Raw genomic sequence first — 20125 nt, forward strand, 5'->3', positions numbered from 1 at the left:
TTCACTTTCATTTTCAAAGAAATACGTATTATTTGTAGCAAAGCATCTTCCATTCTAAAATACTCAGTCATATTTTAAATATTAGTACTATTTATTATTCAAACTTGTTTTATATATTATGATTATTAAAAGTCAAATGTAACAAGTATAATGAAACAGAGAAATTAAATAAATAAATACATAGTCATCCAAAATCATGAGGGTAATAATGATGTGGGGGGTTTTACTATATTTTTTTATTTAGAATACTACCTGCATTCTAAAATACTTATAATTGAATGTGACATATTTTACGAAAAAGTATCTATATCAGTGGTAAGTATAATATAATGAATGAAGTAGTATTGAAAGTTACAAGTAGAGGCAGCTAGAGGACAGATTAGGGAAAACAGGACAAAATAATTTTCATACACTACCCTCCAAAAACCAAACCACATTTCAAAATGAAAATCTAAAAATTTATATCCTCAAAAACAAATCCAAATCAACTTTAATTATTTAATTACAACAACCAAAAAGCAAGTTTCATCATCATGTTCATGTATATATCTATGTCCAACTAAAGCTTCTCCCACTTGCTCTTTTATCTTCTCCCTTCCCTCCATCTTTCCTTTTCCAACTCACAAACAAACTCAAATCCACTCAAATTCAATACTTGTATAAATCCAACCTTTCTCCTTCCTTACTTTCTTCTTCTCATTCTTAAAAACACAAAGAAACAAAACTTGATCATCATCTTACTTTTACTTTTCCACTTTCCTTACTTGATCTCCAAAAAAAATCTCAAAAAACCCTTCTTATTCCTTCTTTTTAACACTAAATTTAAGGGCAAAAAGGAGTTAAAAAAAATGATCCAAGAATTATTAGGAGGTAGTGTTCCTAATGGGCTTTTAAGTGAAAGAAAAAATTCTATTCCTTTCACTTCTTCAACTCCAATTCTTACTACTAGTATTACAACCTCTCCATCAACAGCTAACTTGACGAATGCATCACATTCGTCAAATAGTAATAATAATAATAATAATAATAATAATAATAATAATAATAATAATAATAATAATAATTCAGAGGTTAACCCTAGCCAACAAAATTTAAGGTGTCCAAGATGTGACTCTACAAACACCAAATTTTGTTATTACAACAACTACAACCTTACTCAACCTCGCCACTTTTGTAAGACTTGTCGGAGGTATTGGACCAAAGGTGGGACCCTCCGTAACGTTCCCATCGGTGGCGGCTGCCGGAAAAACAAGACTATAACGGCAAACAACTCTTCTTCTTCCTCGGGATTTGTAAAACCATCTCCAAATGCCATGGCTAAAGCTAAAGCTACTTTATCTTCTGAGTTGGCGCTTCTTAATGGAAACCCGGGTAATTTCCTCGGATCCGGGTTATTAGATCCGGAGCTCCATTCAAACTACCCAAACCCAATCTTTTGGTCTTCACTTCCTCAAAACTCTCACATCTTGTCTTTACTCAGAGGATCAAATTCAACCCAATTTCATAACCCTAACCCTAACCCTGACCCTAATCCCATATTTGGTATAAAAACTGAAAGTGGACTCGGGTTAGATTCATATGGTAATGGAGCTCCATCTAACTTACACGGGTCATTTTCACGGGCCAACCAACACCATATAAACGGGTTATTCTCATCTGGAGTACAAGATTTTATTCAAAATAATGGGAATAATAATAATAATAATAATAACAGTAATATATTAGAACTGTATCAAAGGTTAAAATCATCATCAAATTACAGTTATTGTAGTAACGATAATCCGGGTAATACAGTTATTTTAGGTAATATGGTTGGATCATCATCAGCATTATCTTCTCCAATGCATTCAACAATTCTGGATTCAGCACCAATTGGAGGAGGAGATAATAATCATATTGGAGGATATGGATTAATGAATTCTCCTGCTTTAATTTCTGGTTGGTCTGATTTTCCAACAGTACCTATTAATATTAATGGTGCATATCCTTGATTAGTTTTAAAGTTTTAATTTTAAATTGTATACATTATATGTAGTATAATATAATATGTTAGTTTAATCTTTTATTTGCTTTTATGTTGTTTTTGGGGGGTGTTTTTGTCATTTTACTGTTAATTTTTCTTTTAAGATCTACTTTTTTTCATTGGTTCTTTTTATTGTAGTTAGTTTGGGGTTTGCGGTATATGAATCAATTAAATATGGATAATTACTTAATTGTTCTCTTAATCCTTGTAACGTGTTGATCTTCTTTTATGCTTTTGAGTGATTAAGCTTTGTCTTGTATGTTATTTAATGGTGGTTTGGGCTACGATGTCAAACCATCTTGCCTTGAAATATGCTTAATTAAGTATTATTGCATCAGATGAAGCATGTACTATTTTTTATTTATGTTTTTAGGTTTTGATTATCGTTTCACTTCGATCGTCTTTATTTTGCTCAGTCTACCTTGTACTAAAAAAAATATATTTGAGATCCATCTAGTGAAATTCAAACTTTGAATGTATACAATTTTATTTTTGTTATAACAAATTTAAAACTTTAATGGTAGTAAATATTTGATGATAATTCATGAATCAATTTATGAACTTTGATCCTTAGGGTTTTCCTAAGCATATGCATCACCAATAGTTTATTTGAACAATTGAACCTATTAAAGTGATTTTCGTTTCTTTAGTTTTTGTTGTTTGACGATAATATATATTTGCATATGCACGAGCTACAATGATGTTAAGTTGATTGAATTAATTTGCCCTAATTTGTTACTTTTGCTCGAAATAAAATAACGTTAGGAATCTATTGCCAAATTAAGTTTCAATTAACTTAATTACTATTAAGAAAATAATGCAAATTTTCTATTGAATCAAATTTGAGGGAGAAATAAATAACATAAATAAAATGACTATTTATACCAAACTGCAATAATAAATCGCAACCCACACATTCCAATTTCACCTGAAAATTTTTCTCTCTAAACAATAATTCTCTCAAAGAACTCCTTTTCTTTTCTAAAGATTCTTACTTTGGGATACAATTGAAATGACAATTAAAACACAATTTATAGGAATATTTACCACCTAAGTTTAGCCTATAAAAACTTACCACTACCTTTTAATAGCAAAGTATAATTTTAGTTTCACCATTAACTTTGCATAATTTGTTTTTCACCAAAAATTAAATTGGTAATGTGATTTTCATCCAAAAATTACTTTAGTAACCAATTTTTATCTTTTAATGTATTGTAATTATTAGGGCTAAAAATAATACTTCAATTTTTATACATCTAAGCATAATGCAACTTAAGTTATTATAATAATTAAACTACTGTATTAATTAATTATCTTTTTCTTCTTTTTAGATTTTCATAAAATTTAAATATATAAGAGATTTTAAGTCTTATGGTACAAACTCGAAAAAAAAAGAGATAGAATTAAACTACATGTTGCGCAGTAGATTAAGAAGAGTCGATGAATAATTCAAGATGTACTGTAATTTAAGATTGTGATGTCATGTATAGACTTTGAAAAAGCAATTTAGGGTTCTGTTAGAACATGTGTGAATTGCATTGATTTTCTCCTTAGATTCTCCGAGGCATTGTAACTAATGCAAATAAACTGTCTCCCATTTACAAAGTTAAATAAGGTAGAGTAATATTTAAAAGTCAACTAAAATGTGTCATCTAATTTGATCTTTTATGTCTTCATAGCTCATATATTTGAAAAGAATGATAGATCAATAGTTCTTGCATCTAAATATTGTCCGTGAGCTAGCTCTTGAATCATGTTTGGTACAGTTACTCTAGTTCTTGAGTTGGTAGTTGATTATACAAGCATTTAGTTAAATCAGTTGAAATCAGAAAGGAAAGGAAAGCAAATGAATTTTAATACCCAAGTTGAGACCGAAAATGAACAAAATTAAATACTGCCCGTCTTGTATGAGATCGTCTCATGGTGAAACGACCTTAAAAATAAGAAGTCCCTAAGCTAGCTAAAAGTTTCTATAATTAGGCCATTTAACCTAAGTATAAGGCTTGTCTCAGTACAACGAAACTGTTTCATACAAAAAACTGTGAATCAAATAAGCTTTAAAATGATTGATAATACTATCAATGTTAACAAGATGAATATTCTATGTTCTATGAAGTTTATCTATAGAATACTCCACTGTTAAGATTGCTAGATGTGAAGTAGTCTTAGAATGGGTGATCTTCTGAAAAGAAATTCAATATAAGGTATGCCCAAAAATGAAGACATAGGGAATCGAAAATGGCTTGGTTTGTTGGGTCAGTCTACTATCACATGGGCAGGGCTGAACAAATTAAAGTTTGGTCTTAACCACAAACCAAATCGTACCAAACTGTAGTTTTAGTATTTAATTTTAAAAAAAGTAGCATGATGTAGTTTTTTTTTTATAGTAACATATCTTGAATTATATTGATTTATCAACTAATTACGAATTATTATAATTGGTGATTATAGGGACAAATTGCATAAATAAATACTCCTATAATTTTGAAAATAGTCAAAACGAAAAAATCGTATAACAGACCGGACCGTTGAAGAATGGTCTTGTTTGATTCGATCTTAAGGTTTAAACAGTCTGGTCTGGTCTAAGTTTTACTGTCAAACCAGATCAAGTCAGATCATGTGCACCCCTATTCATGGGTAGTGTCTTCAACTCGGATGTAGTCGCGGAGTTACATATGGTATTTGAGCAAAACTGCGATTGTAAAGCCAAATAGAGATTCACCTATAGGGTGCAAAGGGGCAATGTGATGCTAAATGGGTGAATGTAATTGGTGTACATAGAGTAATCGTAGGATGAGTGACTTCTCAAAATTTTGTCTCGTACACATGATTAAAGACTACGTATAAAATGCACCGGAAAAAACTTGTATTGTTTACGGGATCAGTTCCCAACCGTCATAGCTAGTGCTGCAACCTGAATATAGTTTATTTGAACTTGTATGCTTTTATTGAAACTTAAGGTCTTTTAAAAAATAGACCTTAACTATATTCAATTTTATACCAGAACTTATTCAAACAAGTTAGTATGTGATAAAGATTCATTTAATAATATAAGACTTTATATGGACTTATTGATATTTAACTAAAGTTACATGTTATTTTACATAATATATCCATACGTGAAAAATTAACCCATGCGGATATATAGTAGTTATACTTTGGAAGGAAGTTGAATAGAGTACGAAAGTTTTTTGTAAGTAGAGGTGTTCATTTGAATTGTAGAATTGATACCACGTAAAGTGTTTTGGATCGGTTTAAAGTCTGGTCTTGTGTCTGTTGCTTTTTACATAAGACAAATTTTGTATTAGGACCGTCTCGTTGTAAATTGTCTTAATATGGGTTGACCCAAATATCTTTTTTTTTTTATAAAAAAAATACTGAAAAAACAATTTTACATTTACTTAATTAATTTTTTTTAAAAATAAATTGATTGTTTGTATGGACCCGTCTCAATGGTGAGACAGGCTCATGCAAGACTTGCTATTTATATAATTATAAATCAAATCGAATTCATTTTGTTACAACCACCATTATTAGCCATGAAAACAAACCTTCAACATGTATCAATGAATATAGAAAGAAGAAACAAGAAAGTTAGAGAGAGAAGCAAATGTTCTTTATTTTGGATTCTTGCTATATTGTACTACTATACAAGTGACCTCACCTTTATTATATAGTAAGGAGTAAAACAAAAGCAACAGTAGTAAAAGTTTGTTACAAAGTTGTTATTTTATCGTTACACAAAATGTTATATTAAAATGCTAAGAGGAAATAATAAAACTGGACTGAATAATATTGACATCCCCCTCAAGCTTGGGGTGGATGCATACTAAGCTTTGATAATAATGTTTGGAATTGTGTGGAAGGAATTATCTTGGTAAACACATCAGCTAACTAGTTGGAAGTCGGAAGATAAGTAACTTGCCATAAGCCTTCCAAGACCTTTTTTCGAGTAAAGTGGTAGTCGATTTCAATGTGTTTGGTGCAGTCGTGAAAAACAGGGTTGTGAGCAATATTGAGATCTAATTGGTTGTCAATGGAGAGTGACCGGTTTGAGATTACTGACCCCCAATTCCTCAAGAAGACGAATTGTCCATGTAACTTCGAAGGCAGCAGAGGCCATAGCACGATACTCAGCTTCAGAAGAGGACCGAGAAATAGTCGTTTGCTTCTTTGACTTTCAGCTGATGGGAGATTGACCAAAGAGAAGTAGATAGTCTGTAACGAATCGACGAGTGTCAACACAAGAACCCCAATCCGAATAAGAAAAAGCCTAAAGAGAAGTAGATAGTTAGTAACTGCGAACAGCTATTTTGTCTTTTTTGACCTGTTCGCAGTTACTAACTGCGAACAGCCCCAAACCTTAGGTCTGGGAGTGTCACGCTCAGTTTTGAAATAATTTGGTTTTTCAATTATTGAATTCATTTTTTTTTTTCGCTCAACTTTTTCAAAAATTCGTAAGACTACACATCCTATCAACAAGTATTGTTAATAACATAGTTGACATCAAGGTATCAAAAAATTTGAATTATGAATGATGAATCGAAAAGATTATAAAATTGTACTAATAAGATTGATAATGGTTTATTGCTTAATAATTCCTATTTCTTTTTAATTTTTTTCATAAAACTCATAAAACTCTTACATATTTGAGTTTTATGATTCAAACACAAAGAGACAGAGAGTAATCTTAATGATAACTAATAACAAGCCGAATTGAACTAAATTGAAGTGCTTTAACAATTAATTGAATAGTTAATGAGAATGTAAAAACCTATCCTTGGACGACAGTCACACCCTCGTAACTGATTTTACATTAAGCAAAAAACAATACCACGTATGTTAGGTTTGATTCTCGCTAGCCCTTTTTCTTTTTTTTTTTTCGGCCTATTTTATAATCTACAAAATTAATAATAACAATAATCAAAGATTAACGGCCTTTCCACACTTGAGAGCTTCAGGAGGGATGTCGTTCTCAGTTTTTAGGCTATTTTCATTGTTCCATACTCTGAAATAGACTTCTTGGCCCAAGTATCGCCTGTGCCATATTGCTGATCTCAAATTCCACATTCCTTTATTATCTAGTGAAACTAATACTGCTGTCCATGAATTTCTATAAACCTGCACACCATTTTTATGTCAAAAATGTTTTAAGAATTTACTTTTTAATTCAAAGAGTGAGATAGAGTATCCTATGACATTAGTTATAAAGGTGAGATTCAAACACGTGATTGGGCATCTAATTATAAAGATGAGTGGGCAAGCGTTAGTTTATTGCTAGATATGAGTCGTTGAGTTGAGTTGTTTGACTAGCTAGTTGAAATTGACCGTTTAATTTTGTGTGTTGTTAAGCTAACACTAAATTGAAATGTTTCTTAAATTAAGTAAACATTGTTATATATATGTTTGTTAGACAAAGAGTGGGTCAACAAGCAAAAAATTAATAAAAAAGTAGTTAGGTATAGGGCAAAATTTTCATTTCAGTTAATAACTAGCTTTTTAAGAGTTGGTCTTGTTTGAATTTAGTGTATATTAAAATAACGTGCACAAACTTAAAATTTAAGAAGTACCGGATAAAGTGCGATTAAATAGAGTAGAGAATGCAGTTAAAAGTGCCTAAAAACACACTATATATTGAATCACAATATCAACAATTACAAACATTCAGCTTATTAATTAAGAGTTTACCTGGACAGTGCTTCTCCAAACAGCATCCACCAAATTGTATTTTCTTCTCATATCCGGACTCCATACAGAATTGGCACCAAATCTGAAAAGTTTCATTTCGTAAACTCAACAAATCAAACAAAGCAAATAACATATCTCTTCCTCCCACTCATTTTATTTGTATAATTCTTTTTAATACAAGAGTAGGGATGAAAAAAATGGGCGTGTGGATGCGGTATGCCCTTTCTCATACCCATAGCCACCTAAAATTTCCATACCTATTATTTACGGTCTACCCACCTCCCATGGCCGGTAAAATTTTCAAACTCACTCCTACTCAATTGGGTATACATTCAAATCCATCACCACCCGCTATGGCCAATTGGATATACCTATCATGAGTGTTACCCACTTTAGATTCGTCTCACATTCACTTTAAGTTGCATTATATACTTTATGAATCCTTACAAATTTAATTGTACACCTAATTTTGTTTAGATCATATAATGTATTGAATAAAATTAATTTCTTTATTTATTGTCAATAATTTTTAATTAAAATATATAAATATGATATAAATTAGTACATTATAGATATAGGGTGGCGGATATGGGGTGGGATGAGCGGTTATGGGGTTGGGCGGGACTTTATACCCAATACCTACCCACTATCCATGTTGGGTAAGAGTTTTCATACTCATCCATTCATTATCCACCAAAATCATACCCATATCCGTTCTAATTGGACGGATGCAATACGAAACCCGTATAATTTTACCCGCTTGCCATCCCGATGCTAGAGTTTTATATTCAAGATATAGCAAAATAAATAAGACAAAGAGAATATTGATAGAGTATATATAATATATCATGGGACTTCAACCAAATTCAGCTTAAATTTGTAGTTGAATTGGTTCTTAACATGATATCAAAGCCAGTGTAGCAAGAGTTCGTTGGTTCAAATATTTACCAGCACTTATTTATAAAGTGGAATATTAAGTATCAGGTATGATAAGGATTTGTGTTGGATCCACACTTCTAGCCCAAAGGGCTCTCGTGTGAAAGAACATGTCCTGAAATCTCAGCCATCATCTTAAGCTTTTGTTTGAATTGGTTTATTAATTGATTCCTAAACAATTATGTAGAAAAGGAACAAGAAACATACGCGACAACAAAGAAGTTGTGGCCGTCAAGATGCCAAGACTGGGTGGTAGTCTCATTGTTTTGAAAGATAAGTTCAACATAATTATGAAGAGCCACACCATAAACGGAGGTTCCATTAACCATAGGGCCTGGTGATGGTTGATCTCTGCTGGTGTTAAGGTCGAAAACACCAGGAATGTTGTAATAATCTGCAAGTTTTAAGGGTGTATCTGGGTTTATATATGAAACATTGTTCACTCCATAACGTTGCTTCCCATCGATTTCTCCGACTGACTGTTGTATGATTATTGTTCTTGTGATTTGTATTCCTCCATAACGGTATGATCCTTGAGGGTTTGGCCTTGCAGCATTTGCAGTCAAATTCCATCTACATTTACCAAAATTATTAATTGAGGGACTCAGTGGTCGATTTAGATATTATATTATTTCATGTTTGGAAACGATGATTTCATTTTAAAATCTAGATTTGACTCAATTTATTATTTGGCAAATTAAAAATTTTCAATTTTGAATCTCGATGAATTCCAACATTGTTTACAAAGTACTTAAAGTTGAGAATTTGGAAATGACATCCGAATCTTGTCATTTTCAAATTCTTCATTTATGATTTCATATTTGAAATCTGTAATTTGAAATGAATTATTTATTTCTAAACACAACCTTAAGTGAATTTAAAAAGTCAGAATCAAAATTAAAAACAAAGTCAATGTCATATAAATGAAAATTTTACAAATAGTAATGCGCAGTATTTAATATGTAAATTAATGTATAGTTACCATAATAAATATGATGCATATATGAAACTTAAAAGTATTAAATAGTTATTATTTGACTAAAACCTTTAAATTTTAGCCAATTTATTTTTTAGAAAAGTAGCATTTGTATTTGCCCACAAATCTTAATCTATGCAATACAAAAAAGTTATAGCTTATGATATATTAATACTCGTTTAAATTAATTGATAAGTAACATTATAATTATATACTACTTTCAATTTTAGATACTTTTTTAGTTATTTATATGTCAAATTAGTACAATATAACTTTTTTATAGTACTTTAATAAATATACCTAAATTTTTAAGGGTCGAATTAATCAAGTGGGCTCAAATGACCTCGTAACCTACTATATAATTTATTTTAGGGATCGAAACCTCTTAACATCAATTATTAAACTTCTAATTATGATGGTCAGTAAACTTGCTACTAGAAGTCAATGTTAAGTCATAGTTAATCTCATTGACGTTTCATTTCAAATGAAATTTAGATTCAAGCATGAAAATTCTTGAGTTGCATTCACATTTATCACCTAACGGGCTTTCGTGTGAGAAAACGTGACAGAATATCTTTGAGACATTTTGGGTGTCGACAATCAATTTAAGCTTAAATATACTCACTTAACAAAAAAAATAAATATACCTAAAAGTTCTTGCTTGCTTCATAGACCAATGAACTTCATAAGTGGGCCCAATAGGTAGAGGAAGAGATGGGCCCACAACGGATCCATTGTAACGAAGAATTGCAGTGGCCTGAATTGCCGTCCTTGCGAAACGAGTAGACGCAACAATGTAGTAACCCTTGACAGTACCATTAAGCTTAACTAAGAAAGCTAAGGATTGGCCTGGATGAACATCAAGTGAGTCATATTCTTCTTGTAGGACATGAGAACCTTCAACTTCAACTAGTTTTAGACCATGTTCCTGAATCCTTATGTTGAAGGAAGTCATTGTGCCTACATTTGATACACGTACTAAGTATGTTTTTCCTGCTTCACCGGTTATGATTGTGTTTTTTGGATCACCATTGATGAGTAAACCATCTGGTTGGGGCATACCATTGCCATTGTCTAGCCTATTTTGGAGATCCTGTGTAACATTAAAAGAGTCAAATTACATAGGAGGTTCTGAGTATGTTTCGACTGCACAAGTCTTCGAAAAATTAGGGGTCTTAATATTAAATTACTTAGTACTTATATGTTATAGGTGTTTAATAATATAAAATTTTTAGAAAAATATCATAAGTTTTAAAGTTGCATAGGCCTTTTATAGAATTTTTCAATTTTTAATCTGTCCTGGTGAAATTTACATACCATAGCTACCCATTGTGCACCTCAAATTTAATCCTTTATGATATGGGCTTTTAACATATTGATTGGACTTTAAATAAGGTGGGTTCATAATAGATTTTTTTTTATTTACATTAGTCGATCCAACCCAGATTATATAGGGTTGTATCTACCTAGTTTACATTTTATGGGCCTTAGACAAATTATGAAAAGGGATCATCTCTATAGAGGATCAACTTAGGTCTTTTATTTAATGAATGTTTGACAATATAATAGTAATGGACCCCTATAGATTATACTATTTATAATATTATTATAAATTATGTAACACAAATTCTTGTATGAGACGATTTTACTGTGAGATATGTCTCATAGTTGGATTAAATTGCCCAACAATAAAAACTTTTTGCTTAGACTTCTTGTTGTAAAGTCATCTCACCATGATACAGTCTTATATTAAACGGGCTAATTATGTAAACATTCTATATTTAATTCTTAATTGACAAAGAATAAACTATAAATTGAAATTAGAATATTAAACACTTTTTTAACTCTTGGCCCAAGAGAAATGCTACCTTGCCAAGGGTCAAAAACGGTCCAACCCCACAATCCTATTCATGACCCATCAGCAATGACATATCTATATAAGGTTTGAAGTGAGCCTCACCATAAACTACAAATCATTCTAATATCACAAAATATGTTGAATATTAACGTGCAAAAGTCATGACCCTTCCATTTTCTTTTTTGTATGATTATCAACGTTAATTTTGAAAGTCTCTATGGTTAAAATTTTGGGTTTGTCACTGCTATAACGATATAATTTTTATGTTACAGGGTAGGTTGAGGGTTGAAAACTATTAGATTAGAATCGAATTGAAAAACTTACTTAGTCTATAATAGTAGATGCTCATCATAAGCCTACCTATTTTCTTTAATACTTATTAACACACCTTAATTTGATTTGTAACATACCTTATAGTCAGTGTTATACCAGTCTCCTACTAGAAGGGTATGTTCTCCGGCTGGTTCAGGATAAGGGATGGCAATGACAGATCTTCGAATAATATTAAACGCGCCAAAAGCTCCGGCAAGTCGCTGCATCCCCGTGGAAGGGAAGTACATGTAGCTACCAATTTGATCCTTGGCTTGCATCTTGAAGGTCCAATTTGTGTTTGGAGGAATAGGACAATTTGTTCCAAGTACACCATCTTGCCAAGACATCTTCCTTTGCCAAATCCCATTCCTACATGATTAAAGTTGATTAGCAAGCGAAAAAAATGTAGCAATTTTATTGGGATAGAAAAAAAAATTGTCATATAAAACAGATATGTTCTTACCATGTCATAAGCAAAGGTTCATCCAATTTGTTGTAAATTGTGACATAAACATTGTCATTGGTGTTGCACTCAATTTTTGGACCGGGAAATTGCCCATTTATAAGAATTCCCTGAATGAAAAAAACTTATTAGGATGATAAATTTGTTATTTATTAATTAGTTCAAAATGAAATCAAATGTGTGAAAATAATTAACTAACCCTTTGAGGAACTCCAAGAGGGGATATCATTCCATGGGTTATTTCCCAATCATAATATCTATAAGGACTTTCGGCATTAACTCCAAATATGCATGCCAAAGCTAAAACTTTAAGGAGGAAAGACAACCTTGTTATCTTTCCCATATTTTGATGATTAATTTATTGCTTAAGTCAACCTAATAAGAAAATAGGGAAGTAAGTATAATAAAAAGCCTATAGTAATTAATTAATTCATTTACTAATTAATTTCATGATTATATACAAAATAAATGCCTAAGAGTAAGACTATTAATTTAGCTCTCCAAGCAAAAATTTCTTGGGGAAACTCAAAAATTCTAACATTGATTGAACACATATTTATCACATCTCATGCAAATTTCAAAATATATACATATCAATCGGAAGTTCAAAGAAATCTAACTAAAAACAACTTCATTCAAAAACTAGTTGATTTAAAATAGTGAATTAAAAACGACTTGACTTAAGATCAGCCAGAACAATCATTTTGACATGTATATTCAAATCTTTTATGTCAATATGAAGTTTAATACAAACCCAACATAAAACTAATTTCATGTACTCATTACATCATACATTGAGCCCTTGAAGATTGAACATTACCTTAGTGATAGGAGTATAATCAAAATCTCCTATTATATATAGAAAAGAGAAAAGTGGTGCAAGGGAAGAGATTTTAATTATGGAATGAAAAGAATGTGTCTTTCAACACCATTTATATAAATAGAAACTCTTCTAAACTACAATATTTTTTATGCCAAGCTGGTTCGAATTATAGGTTTTAGAGATCTAATTTGGCAATTGGCATACTTAATTACCGCTATTGATTAAAGTCTTTTACTATGAAGTCAGTCATATGCTGCATTAGCCAATACTTGCTTGGAATGTTCCTCTTCTCATTCCTAAGAGTATTATTTGCTAATTTCTTTAATATAGTGTTATTACAAAGGTATTTTAGTCTCTTAACTTTAGACAAAACTACATAAATTTCCATGCTAAATACGATTTATAAATTATTTAAATACAAAATTACTAATCATATATATACAATTAAGTTATTATATGACTTCTTAATCATATTGATACTATAAATTGATTTGTTTTAAAACTATAAAGTTATTAATATGACTCAAATTACTATTAGATTGAGATACATATTACTAATTAATGTGTAATCTATTTAAATTACTATAAAAGTATTAAAAGCATTAATAAGACTTCTTTTATCGATATCTTATTCTAATTATTTACTTGAATAATTAATGTGTAATCTATTTAATTTGTGTAGTTTTTTGCATATAGACATGTAAGTAATATATAGGATTTTCTATGAAAAAATATTTTAAAATTATATTCTTTTCTTTAATTTATTACAAAAATATTTTAATGAAAATAAATTTTTTACATAAATATTAGTATGTTATTCGATGATTATCCCATGTAATTAAAAGATAATACACATCTTATTAATCGTTTGTATATGGTAAAATATTAGTCAATAAGGTATTGTTTTAAAATCTTTTATGACTAATCAATCAATTAAATAAATCTAATCAAAAAGATATTACATGAATTGGTAAAAAAATATTTGTCTAATTAGAGCATGAAAAGAGGGAGAAAATTTTTATTGTAAAATCAACATATATCCTAATTGTTTCTTCATTAGTATATTATATAAAATATAGATATAGATATAGATAGATGGATAGATAGCACATATTAATGTTAAAATGTTCATAAATATCCCTATGTCCCATACAATTTGCTATAAATACAATTCTCTTCATTTTGTAATCTATCTTCAATTCATTCTATATAGATGAATAATTCTATGAAATGAAAAGAGAAGTAAGGAGTGTGGATGATAAAATTTTTTTAATCATATAATAGGCTAAGGAAGGAGAATATTAATTGAGAATCAAACTCAAAATCTTAATAAAAATATAATACTTACTTAAATTAAGATAAGAAAACTAAGATAAAATTTAAATTTCGTGGATAAGAATTGAAAAGAGAATATGAGACAAACTTGTGAATTTAGTGGAATAGAAAAAAAAAGTAAAACTCATAGAAGTAATACAAATTCAATAAGATTGAAAAAAAGCTATCAAGTATTTCTTTTTTGAAAGAAAATTAGTTGTATTCCTTTTGCTTTAAATTTTTGCTTACCTTTCTAAAAATAAATAGTTTCAAAATGTTTGCCACTTCAAAATAATTTCAAATTTCCGTTTTTATTTAGGTGCAACATTATCTTTTGGCACAAGTATTAAAAAAATGTCATTGTCAAATTCATTATGTCTATAATACCCTCGATAATTGTAGGTAAAAAGTTAATAATATATAAAGTGAGAATAAAGTAGAGGTAAAATAAAAACTTTTTAGTTACTTTTATCCAAAAAGATAATATTGCAAGTACTGTAAAATATCCAAAAAAAAAAGTATTACAAGTAAATTAAAACGGACAAAGTATTTAATAACATTTCTTCGAGGCAATATTTACTTGAATTAGAATGTTACCATATAAATTAAGGTATGACTATAATTTAGACACTCAATTTCCACTTTGTGTCTATTGATAACTCTTGTTGCCCTCCTCATTGTTTGAAGGTTGATGAGACTAATGTTTGTAACTTTGATGTACCTTGATCTTATTGTTTACATTATATGCTTCTATTTCTAAAAAAGACAATAATTATTCCATTTTATTTTCAATTAAAATTTTTGATTTGTTTCCCACCCACTCAAAGCTTTCACTTCTATTATTTCATAGTTGTTTTAAAGTTCATAATTTTTAAAAATAGAGAGTAATATATTTTTATTAAAAAGAGAGTAATATGCTTTTTTCGTGAAAAAGACCATAAATTTCTAACTATTACAAAAGATCTTGATTCAAGTCTACACTTATGATTTTAGATTGTTCCTCATTTGTTTACGCGGCTAATAAATACTTATGCTTAATTTAATCCCTTGGTCAAAAGGTATTACTCGCTTCATTTTTTTATATATTCTTATCTAATAGATTCTTTAAATTAACTTTGACTATTAATTCTCTTTAATTTGTATAAAAGAATTATTCATGATAGATATTTATAAGTTAGTCTTAATAAATATTTTTAAAGACTCTAACCTATTTACTCGTTAGTCCTATTTATTTTTTGTCGCTATTCACTTATCACTCTTAATTTTTATTTTATTCTTAATCTATAAGTTAAAATACAGTAATGTGAAATCTTATTTGATTCGTCTCAATAGAAGGATTATTAATGTCAACTTTTATAATTTTTAATTATGAACAATTAGAGATAAAGGGGTTAAACTGTTACCTTGGCAAGTGCAAAAAAATTAATGGGATGAATTGGTTAAATAGGAGGTAGTATTAATTTTTAAAATTATTAGAATCTTACAATTTAATTTATTTGACTTAAAAATTTATATTAAGACCCAAAAAGAATTAAATGAAAAAAACAAAAGAAAACAAATACAAAGTATTTGGAGTAGTTTGTATTGCATCAAACACATGCTTGAATCCCATAAACTCAATAGTCATTCATAGTTGATCGTTCGAAAATTGCTAAATTTGAAATATAATAATACGTTACATATGCAAGTAATTAAATGAAATGCAAGAAAAAAGTAAGTAGAGCGAAAATAACGGATCTAAGAACGGATCTTTAAATTTTATTAGGGACTCTACATCACATCGAATTTTCTTTGTTATTAAAATTATTACTTCATTTATTTAATTAAATTAGGAGCAGCATAAATGTCACATGCAAGTACAGATACATCAAATCAGAAGATGTGTATGAAAAGAAGGAAGAAAAAATTTACCCTACAAAGATTTTATAAATAGAATTTATGAATTTTAGTATTAAATTTTAATTATATTTTATCTTTGTTGTATATGAAAAAATATAATCATGAAATATAATTTATGAATTTTAGTATTAAATTTTAATTATATTTTCTCTTTGTTGTATATGAAAAAATATAATCATGTGAGATTTTGATAATTTCGTCTTAATATATTTCTCAAAATATTAACATTTTTGAATTTTTCAAAAATTCATAATTAAAATTATTTAACTACTTAAACTATTTATCTTATTTTACAATACTTTTCTTAAAATAAATAAAGTAGAGTAAATTTAATGACACAATAGAGTATTACTTTTGTAGTTTGACTTTGGAAGCTTTGTTGCTCTTCCCATGTGGCACGTGAATAGTAACAATAGGGACAAAAGTAGGGTCGACAAAAGTTGATCCGACCTAAACCTAATTCGAAATAAGTTGATTTGGATTCAGAATATTAATTAAATGGGTCGACCCGATCTGATCTGTTTATTAAATAGGTTAGGTTCAGGTCAAAATTTTAAACATGAAAAAAACCTGTATAACTCATTTAACTAAATGTGCTAATTTCGAGTTAAATCAATAAATATAAGCTAAACTTAGTTCTTTTAATATTTTCTTATTTTTCATAGTAAATACAAAATAAACAACAAAAAAACACAAAGTTAAAATTAAAGCCTAAAAATTCAGATTTACTCAAAAACGACAAAAAAAAATTATAAACGGATTAAGTGGGTCGAAATCAGGTCAACTTGATCTGTTGCAGGTCAGGTCAAGGTTGTGATTTTTGACCCAATTAACTAAATAGGTTGGGTTTGGGTCAAGGGTTTTCTGACTTGTTTATATATGACCCGAACCCGAACCCGGTACAACCCAACCTAATCTATTTAACAGGCCCAGGCAAAAGGCAAATTAAAATCCTCTATTTGACCATCTCAATTCTCATGTGCAAAAAAATTATGTAAAGTCAACTCAAAATAGATCTAATCAATCATTCCAATGAAGCCTATTTAAGATTTGGCAAATCAACATGACTAACATTTTGGTACAGCATCCGATATACTAATGTATTGTTAATATCTCTAATCATACATGATAAAAATTATAAAAGTTTGATATCAATAATTCTTGTATTGAAACAAAGCAAACAATAAACACTCCCATTTGATTTTTCAACGCTATTCATCAATCCCTCTTATTATGTACTTTGTTTTTAATCTAAAAGTTATAAAATAGTCAAGTGAGATCTTTTTTGATTCGTATTATTGTAATTTTATTAATATCAACCTTTTATAATTTTTACTCATGCACAATTAGAGATATTTGATAAGTGCAATTATTTACTCTTATGTATATCATTTTATACTCCTTAATGATGGTTATTGTTAGTAATTTTATGCTTATTTTGAAGATTTATACTCCCTCCACACCAATATAAATGTCTCATTTGCTTGGGCACGGATATTAAGAGCGGTGTGGGGTCCATTAAAAATGTGGTAGTTGGGTAAGTAGTGAAGGGTAATTAGTGAAGAGTAAGTAGTGAAGGATAGTTGGGTAAGTAAGGTATATGGGGGTATATTCGTAATTACTTGTGTGAACTAAGGATATTTAGGTAAAAAAAAAGGATTGACAAAAATAGAAATGTGACAATTGATATGGTTTTGCCAAATAAAGAAATGTGACGATTATATTGGTGTGGGGGAGTACTATTTTAGACATTTTTGTTATTTTTCATGTTAATTTTGAGTGGTTTTGATTGTTGTAAGCATAATTCTTTTGGTTTTAATGATGACGGAGTTTACTAAGGGGATTTTAGCTCGGGTGAAGATGTTTTTCTATAAAGAAAATGAGCAAAAGAGTGAAAGAGTGTTTATGGTGCAAAAGTTGTAAGGTGAAATTTGATACATGTCTACTCTTTTGGTCATAACTTTTGATAGAAAGATCTTATTAATACAAGGTTTGCTGCATTGGAAACAAAACTTCAAGAGCGTTCCAACGATACTTATATATTCAATTCCGATAACCGAAAAAGAAATGACGATCGTTCGAAGTTTTCTGAAATTGTCAGCATGAAACACCGACTCAGCTTCCTGGTCGTGGAAGTGGCCACCGAGTCGGCTCTAGCTTCTGGATTTCCATGCAACCTTTTCCAATTACTCTACTTTTGTATTATTTTATTTTATCTTTATATTAATTAACTTTTTAGGGTTTATTTAGTGAATAATAAGGGACAATTAGGTTAAGCCTCAATTAGGGAGCATAAGGGGGGAGATTGAAAAACCCCTTCTTCCTCCTTCCTGCTTCATCTTCCTCCATAGAACTCCTTTTTTAATACTTGTAAGCTTTTAATTTGTTGTCTTTAATTTACTTTCTTATTAGTAGTTTAATCTCTCTTTATCAAATTTGTATTAGTTTAATCTTTTCTTGTCAAACTTTAATTGTTGTTCCTAGAAATTGTCATTTATTAAAACTAGTTGTTGTTCTTCATTTATTGGTCTTTGATTAATTGTTGTGTTCTTGATATTTAATTATTGCTTCTCTTGAATTTGTCATTAATTTTATTTTTATCCATGTCTAGGTATCATCTTAGGGTTTGTGTTTATTGCTTTTACCATGATTAGTGAGTAGATCAAGGGTAAGGGTTTGAACCTATAAGTTAAGTATGATTTGATTATTAAAAGTGTCTATGAAATTAGGATTAAAGTGGTTAAACTGTGCTAATAACCCTAAATTAATACACTTTGTCGGACTAGTAATAGAACTAGCGTATGAGATTGGGATCGACTTTGCTTTAGGGTAAATTTTAGTTAAATTCTAGTTAAATTCTTATTAATTCGTTCAATAAAAATAGCGTGTGAGAATTGAATTAGTAGGGTCTAAATCTAATAGTTAATCAATAGAGCGAGAATTTGAGATTAATAAGATCATGTTTAACCATGTAATTTATCCGACATCTCATAGACACTAATGATAATTTGATCATAAAAGACTTTAAGGGATTCCTGACACCCTAGAGCTCTTCATCATATAGTTTAATACATATTTCTTATTGCATTTGTAGTTTGTTAGTTAAACAACCAACCAAATATTTTTCTCTTTGAGCAATATAACTAATCGAAATTAGCAAGTTTCTTGTCCTAACTTCCTTGTGTTCAACCCGCGACTACACGTACACCGTGCACTTGCGGTTAAATAAAATTTGCACATCAATATTTAATATCAAATTTTTATAATTTGAAATAGTGCATTAAAAATGTGCCAAAACCAAATAAGACATTTAAAAGGAATATGAGGGAGTATAAACTAAGACCAATTAATGAACAACAACAAAAAAAATAATTTTTGCACAATATTTGTGTTAGTGCAAGTGCCAAATCAACCAAGTGTGAAGGTGATGGCTTGATCACTCAAGCTAATGCACATGGTGTCACAAGAGAGTCTTCGGTGTGTCATAATGATGGTGCAATGAAGAACAAGAGTATGATGCATAAGGGTTTCATTGGGCAGGGTAGGGGAGGACTTGATCAATGCAAGAGAGTACACCAAAATAGCATTAGGGTGTTCCTTGAACAAGACAAGGCTCATGAAGGTAGGTGCTCGATCACAGCAGCAAGGCAGCACAGTGTCTGACCAACCACTCGTCAAGTGAGGCTAATACAAGAGGGTTTTTGGTGTGTCATGGTGATGTTGCAACGAAAAACAAGAGTATTGGCACTGGGCAAAGCAAGGGAGGAATTGATCAATGCAAGATATTGCAACAAAAGTGCCTTTGTGTGTTCCTTAAACGAGCAAGGCACAAG

The 20125-nt window shown here is 29.8% G+C and overlaps 2 protein-coding genes across 2 annotated transcripts; one reads left to right on the forward strand and one right to left on the reverse strand.

Moving 5' to 3' along the window:
• Positions 1-371: 371 nt before the first annotated feature.
• LOC130820370 (dof zinc finger protein DOF2.1-like) lies at positions 372-2726 on the forward strand. Its single transcript, XM_057685720.1, has one exon. The coding sequence runs from the start codon at positions 849-851 to the stop codon at positions 1989-1991; it is 1143 nt and encodes a 380-aa protein (XP_057541703.1). The 5' UTR covers positions 372-848; the 3' UTR covers positions 1992-2726.
• A 3879-nt stretch (positions 2727-6605) lies between these two features.
• LOC130820371 (L-ascorbate oxidase homolog) lies at positions 6606-13151 on the reverse strand. Its single transcript, XM_057685721.1, has 8 exons — positions 13077-13151; positions 12456-12631; positions 12257-12366; positions 11892-12162; positions 10271-10716; positions 8855-9220; positions 7712-7793; positions 6606-7144 (listed from the first exon to the last, which is right to left on the reverse strand). The coding sequence occupies exons 2-8, from the start codon at positions 12597-12599 to the stop codon at positions 6947-6949; spliced, it is 1617 nt and encodes a 538-aa protein (XP_057541704.1). The 5' UTR covers positions 12600-12631; positions 13077-13151; the 3' UTR covers positions 6606-6946.
• Between the last annotated feature and the right edge of the window lie 6974 nt (positions 13152-20125).

The sequence above is a fragment of the Amaranthus tricolor genome, chromosome 8 (genome assembly GCF_026212465.1).
Source record: "Amaranthus tricolor cultivar Red isolate AtriRed21 chromosome 8, ASM2621246v1, whole genome shotgun sequence".
Classification (NCBI taxonomy): Eukaryota; Viridiplantae; Streptophyta; class Magnoliopsida; order Caryophyllales; family Amaranthaceae; genus Amaranthus; species Amaranthus tricolor.

Coding starts and splice junctions, on each gene's coding strand:
- LOC130820370 (XM_057685720.1), top strand. CDS start 849: ATGATCCAAGAATTATTAGGAGGTAGTGTTCCTAATGGGCTTTTAAGT.
- LOC130820371 (XM_057685721.1), bottom strand. CDS start 12,599: ATGGGAAAGATAACAAGGTTGTCTTTCCTCCTTAAAGTTTTAGCTTTG. Junction 12,163..12,256: donor GAACCTTTGCTTATGACATG/GTAAGAACATAT, acceptor TTAATCATGTAG/GAATGGGATTTGGCAAAGGA. Junction 10,717..11,891: donor GGTATAACACTGACTATAAG/GTATGTTACAAA, acceptor AATGTTACACAG/GATCTCCAAAATAGGCTAGA.